The 6,637-nt window shown below is 43.7% G+C and overlaps 1 protein-coding gene across 1 annotated transcript; it reads right to left on the bottom strand.

The window, feature by feature from the left end:
* Positions 1–4,359: 4,359 nt before the first annotated feature.
* Positions 4,360–5,292, bottom strand: CYSLTR2 (cysteinyl leukotriene receptor 2). Its single transcript, XM_009576082.1, has one exon. It carries the CDS (start codon positions 5,290–5,292, stop codon positions 4,360–4,362), a length of 933 nt encoding a protein of 310 aa, XP_009574377.1.
* Between the last annotated feature and the right edge of the window lie 1,345 nt (positions 5,293–6,637).

The raw sequence follows: 6,637 nt of genomic DNA on the forward strand, positions 1-6,637 counted from the left end.
GGTTGTCCCGCACATGCCTTGTGAGCGTCATCTAACAGTTAACATGCTCAACATCTCAACATCTGGAAATGCAAACAGCAAACCTGAGGAGCAAACCTGATGAGCAAACCTGCCAGCCGCTACTCTGAGCATTCAAGCCCTACGTGAGGCGATATGTGTGGTGGACCAAGGTCCAGAGCTTTATTTCCCAGCTTCAGAAATTTTGCTCCTGTGAGCAGGAGTGTGACTTGAATGACCAGGTTTTGGCCCCTATGTTAGGCAGCTTTATCCTTTCAGCTGTAAAATCAAAAGGAGGGGAAGCAGTGGTGGAAATCAGGCCAGTTTTTCTGAAAGGCAAAAAGGGAATTTGGGACAAAGGAAGCTATTTAATTTCTTTGGCCTCCTTAAGCTGTTGACTGGGGAACAAACAGATGTAACTACATAACATCAGCTGCATGCAATTAAATATATCGCTTGTCTTTGCAGTCGTCTGGAAAGATTCCTGTATATGCACAGCACAACCTCTCAGTGTGAGAGGTACAGGACTGCATAGCCATGTGAGGACAGTCATATCGTGTGGCAGGTCACGGTCAGTGCTGGCTGGAAAGCTGAAGCACCTCAAATGATACTGGACTCTCTCAGGGAATCTGCGCTTGCACTTCATTTCCGCCGTCTTTCGAAGAGGCTGTCATTTAATCTGGCTCAAATATGATGCAGGAAATCAAAATATTAGTCCAGGGATGGTGTCACTATTGAAACAGCATCTGACTCCTCCTGACTGCGATTACACTTGGTTATTTTGGATAGATTTTATTTCCGCTCCTATCAGCTGGAGGGGCAGCAGGTCATTTCTATCTTGCCTTGGTCCCAAAGGACCAAAAGAAGCACCAACAACCCTAAAACAGGGGGAAAAAGTCTGATGCCTCTCTGCTGCCAGCACAACATGCTGTTGTAGCATAGAGGAACGTGCACCTCAGAAGGAGATAATGAGTAGCAAAATGTGCACCCCTTTCTCCAGATACTCTTAAGAGCTAAAGCAAAATATAAGCTATGGCAACAGGATATATGTTGAGGAAGGCAGAGGAAATGAAAATGAATGGGAGAATGCATTGCTTAAAATAAAAAAAGTGATGCTCCCCTGCCTGCTGTGACACCACTCCATCAGCAAACATAGCCACACGTGGGCCTGAACCAGGGCTAAAAAGCAAATGCAAAGAGTGGGATTTCCTTGTGCTGAGGGTCAAGTGGTTCAGCAAGATTTCTTCAGAAAATCTTTCTTTGTCTCTGGTGTAGCTTTGAACTGAAAAATTATCTTTGCCTAGAAATACCAGGGTTTCCCTGAATGACAGGAAAACATGCATATGAAGCTGGAACATTTGCTGTTGTTTAGGGGTACCGGTCACTTAGAGACTTCGTTTCCTGCTCTTATGTCTCCTTCAAGCTCAGAAGTTTACTGTTGCTTTAACTTTCTAGGCATGTAGCTATTCTTAGATTTTGTCTCCTGGAAAATTGAGGTAACATATCAAAACACTTTCTGAAGGGTAGGTGGTCCCTTGAGGAACCTAGAGGCATTGCTAGTAATTTAACTGTCAGGAGCTTTATTTTTCGGGATAGATATGGTGTCTTTTTTTTACTACATTTTTTACTATGATACTTCCACAGCGAAGAGCACCAGTCTTCAGCTCCGTGAGTGGAGACATGCAAGGACACCAAATGGAGAAATGGCAGTAAATGGGAATGTGGCATGTTATGCAAGTGTTGTTAAAGCTGCATGTGAGGATCCCTAACAAGGACAGTCTTGAATCCTTTTGCAAGTAAATCATAATTTAAAAAAATCTGTTACTTTATCTGCACCCCAGATTTTGACTGATGTTCCCCACTATTTTGCTGGTGAAGTAAAGAAGGCAGCGGGATGCTCTCACACCTCCAAAGACATTTCTCCCTCGTGAAATGTTGGCCCACTTACAGAAACTCAATATCTGTTTCTTGGTCTTTCTCCCCCTGTACTCTGAGGAGATTCCTTGTTAGCCGTGCAATCAATAAAAAACATATCTTCAGCAACTAGTAAATCTAGTTTATTAAAACACAGGTTTGACAGTTAATTCAATTGCTAACAAAGTTGTAGCACGGTCAATAGGAAAGAAATGTGACCTCATAAGTGAGATACATATATCCTCTGGATGCAAAATTATCTGATAATAGGGTGCATTTGGATGGATACAGACAAAAACATGTTAATGTGATTAGACTGTGGCTAATTTTTTCCATTCCCTTGTAGTATTTAAGGTGAACAGTATCTCGTCAGAGGTTCCAAGATTGTCACTTGTCCCTACTCAGGTTTACTCCTGACAGGGAAACACTGTGGAAAAAGAGTTTGTCCCCTTCCTTCCAATTATTTGTCCACTATCCCTCTTGCACAGGCTACCATCTCGATCCCATTACCATTGCAAACCAATGGTAATATTCCCTTTTCATTCAATAGCATGGGACCAAGCACTGCAGGAGTTCACATGGCATCATTAGGTCAGCTCTCAGGTATGCCACTGAGTTACTGAAATAAGGATTTGGAGCATGAACTTTAGTGAAGACTTACGATAAAACTCTGTGCTTACATCAAAGGCAGCATAAGGTGACCAAAATAGAGATTGACTCTGCAATTGAACATAACCCTTAGATAGCCAAGAAAAACGTGACTTTCCCAGTGATTTGCCAAGTACTTTTCCACCTGCCCATCAATAATTTGTTTTCTGCATATTTCAGACAGAGCTGAAAATAGCTAGCTGCAGTTATTTTTGTTTGGGAGCAATAACTTTCAGTTTATAGAGTGCTTTCTCAAAAGAAGTTCAGAGCATTGAGAAAGTCTCTTCACTGACAGAAACCTTCCTTTGGGTGGATTTCACAGGGAGGGAGGGCTTTCAGCATGTTTGTTAGTTTTCATATGGGACAGGCAGCTTTCCTGGAAAATATGACAAAACTTCTTGTCTTTTTTTATTAAAAAATGAAGTAATTAAAAACAAAATCTAAATGTGGTTGAACTGAGTTTGGAGCTTGTTTTCACTTAATTGCAAGCGGTCTGATTTTTAGGAAATGTATTTTAGAAAATATTCAGAGACTTAAAAATGCAGGCAGCCATTTGGTGAGATTTTCCAAAGTACACATAGGTGTAGCTCCCCATTGCTTTCTAAAACAGCCCTCCTCTTCCTCCTCTGCCACGCGTCTTTCCTTCTGTTCCTGGCTTAGTGCTTCCCCATTGCATTGGTGCATGTTTGATGTCAGGGAGTCCAAAGCAACTGGAAGTTAATCCTATGAAAAAAGGGACCCGTTTCCTCCTCAGAGCAGGCAGGAGGTGAGGGATTAGGGATGCCTTTGGCAGCAGTTCGCTGTCAGACTGGTTTACCTGTGCAGAGGAAACCACTCCCTAGCTACCTGTTTGGACCAAAACAATTTTAAAAGTTTGTCTCTGGATGCCTGACTGGTGACTGAGCCGCCTAACCTCGGCTTTCAGAAAAGCACTGGCAACGCTGAGAGTAAAAACAAGTGTTGCAATGGCCCCAAAGGAATCGGCACACACGCGAAGAGCTGCAGGGTGCAGACAGGTGCTCCGTGCGCCCACATCCTGCCCTCGCTGCCAGCAGTCATCTTACTCATAGCGCTCCATGCTGATGCCCTTTGCTCAAAATCATTATCTCACTTGACAATCATTGAAATTTAAGCAAAATACCTCGGTGGCCTCCTCAGAGCAGAAAATTTAGAAATGTTAATGCGTTCTGAACAGCCTGAGCCAGTGCTGGGTCCTGTTTGGCTCCCTGCCTGCTTTGTAAGTCAGCCTCAGCAGAAAGTATCATCAGTGATGCTTTACGTTTCTGTTATGTGCAAACCTTTGGCTGGTGTTTGCGAAGGGAACCGACAGGGCACTATGAAGCTGTTGGGTACCACAGTGTCTGAACCATGCACCTCTGCACACACAGGGAAATGGAGCACAGAGAGGCTCAGACATAGACACTGAGGAGGTCAGGTGAGTAGTTTCCCTTCAAGTCACTGGTTGAGTATTGTGAAATGAAATAAATGGGCTCTAGTAGCAAGGTAAATCCCTTTCAGTCCCTTGTCCTGGGGAGGGTGAACACTAGAGGTATATCTACACTGCTAAATAGAAGAGGAGCTGGGATCACGCCCAGGCACCTGACCTCTGATCATCCTGCCTCAGTTTTGGCCATCCCCAATGAGCTCTCTCCAAGACACTTTTGCTCTAGAAGTGCCTGGCACTGAGCAGTGTGGCTGCAGGCTGGCTAGCACCACACAGCCTTTGCCATTGAATAGTATGGACCCAGTCTAGATGTCCCATTGGGACAGTATATATAGCATTTCACAATTCTGCGTCAGCTACCTGCGGTACAAACTTCTGATTCTCGCTTTAAAATTTTCAGCAGCAAAGTAATAGAGGACAGGATCGAGGCAGCTGTTCATGGAAGCAAGGCAGAGAGCAACCACCAGTGCTTTGTGCATGGGCAGGTTGGCCTGGCTGCAGCTGCTGCTCATCAGGTGGACAGTTCGCAGTATGTGATACGGCAGGAAACAGAGGAGGAAGAGGATGAGAGTGATGATGATGGTTGACAGTGCCTTCTTGTGACAGACTGCCTTCTTGCACTGTGGAGTCTTAGACTTGAGCAACGCTTTGATTGCAAAGACATAGCAGACAATAATTGTGCAAAATGGCAGAATGAAGCCCACGATGAGGACAAAGCTGTTCATTATGAGGAGCTTGTGTGTGCTGGAGGGGTGGAGGTCCAAGCACTTGGCTGGGTTGCTGTACCCAGCAATTCCCTTGCTTAACAGAGGGCTGGCGGCTGCCAGCACAAAGACCCATATGGTTGCGCATGCTATCCTGGCATACTTCATGTTGGTTACTTTCAAGTGTTTGAATGGGTAGACGATGGCTATGAAACGAACCACGCTGAGCACGGTGAGAAAATAAATGCTGCAGTACATGTTCACGTACAAGGTGTAAGTCATGATCCTGCAGACAATATCACCAAATATCCAACGTGATCCCAACAGGAAATATGTGGCCCGAAAGGGCAAAGTGCTCACAAACATGAGATCCGAAACAGCCAAGTTCTGCATGTAAATGTTTACTGAGGTCTTCCTCTGCGAAGGCTGGAAGAAAACATAAATGGAGAGGCCATTTCCAACAACACCCAGGAAGAAGATAAAGAGATACGTGATGGGATAAATGACTTGCTTGAAGCCATCAATCGTACAGTTGTAGGAGTTGTTGGTGAAGTTGTTGTCTAGTGCCATCTCGGAAATATTCATAGTCTAGAGCCAGGCTCTCCGTCTTTCTGCCAAAGTAAAAAGAAGTGGTGTGAATGCTGGGTTACAGGCCAGGCAGGGAGTTCAGCTATTCAGGACTATTTCGCTGAGGGCAGAAATTGCAAGATGCAGAGGGCAGTGGAAAGTAAAGGTTTGTTAATGACTAATCACTTGTGATGTCCCAGTAAATACACATCTCAAGGCATAAAGCCCCAAGTCATCTCTAAACAGTTTTAGTATTACAGCAGCTGGTTGATGTCTCAATCTATGAAAGTGCTGCCTTTTCCAGGTGAGTGCTATGTGTGTGTTTTAATGGCAATTCTCTGATCTCTGTGCAAAACAAGCCAACTTGCTGTCAGCCATTTTGTAGTAGGAAGCTTTTGAGTCCCCAGGCCATGGGAACATCAAAACCTGATCAGAAAAGAAATCACTGTCCACTGGTAAGTCAGTGTTTCAGATTAGGATGAAAAGCCAAAAGAACTCAATTTGCTGATTGGAACTAGTGAAATTTTTTTTGGTACATTGTCTGCTGTTGGCAGCATGTCACTGAACTTTCCCGAGCAATATATTGATATACCTCAATATACCGAGTATATTGATATACCTCAAAACCTATAAATTAAGGACATTTTGACCTTAAACACTGCATAAATACTGTGCTAGTTATGCATTGTTTGTTTTTTAACTCCCTCCTCCTTACACTGTAGTACTTCTTTCCTTTAAGTTTCTGATGTCTTTCTACATCTCTTTTTGTGGGGCCTTTGCTTCATTTACCACTTTCTCAACCCTTTTTGTGCTCAACTGCTCTGCATCAGACAGTCGTCTACTCGCACTGCAGCTTCCAGGGCAGCCCACGTTTGCAGCCCTACTGAAAATGGCCTGTGAGAAAATGGGCTGTGTTCACGGAGAGTGACATTTTTCCTCCCATGAGGCTATAATTCAATCAAATCAAAACTACTCATCACTAAAACACTCTAAATAATATTTTTTTTCTCATTAGAGTCGATTTCCTTGCTGAACTCCCGATTTCTTCTCTCAGCTGACCTGCAGCTAGTACTATTTTGAAAGGAAGGTTTCAGTATTGTTGCTTGTTTAATAGTGGCAAGTAATTCCCTCTCTGCATCTGCCAACATATTCTAGAGATGGAGCATGGAAAATTTTAGCCTAAAAAGCAGAACTACATGGCATTTCTAGATGCACAAAAAAAAAGCTTTTAATTTGCCCCAGTGAGAGTGATAATGGGTCGATGGTACATGACTGCATCTTATCTCTCATTCTGGACCTCACTGGCTCCATGATCTGAAATTAGTTTATTTGCACAGGTGGAGTCTGCCTAGGGGGAGACATA

This window comes from Fulmarus glacialis, unplaced genomic scaffold (genome assembly GCF_000690835.1).
Source record: "Fulmarus glacialis isolate BGI_N327 unplaced genomic scaffold, ASM69083v1 scaffold9744, whole genome shotgun sequence".
NCBI classification, from domain to species: domain Eukaryota; kingdom Metazoa; phylum Chordata; class Aves; order Procellariiformes; family Procellariidae; genus Fulmarus; species Fulmarus glacialis.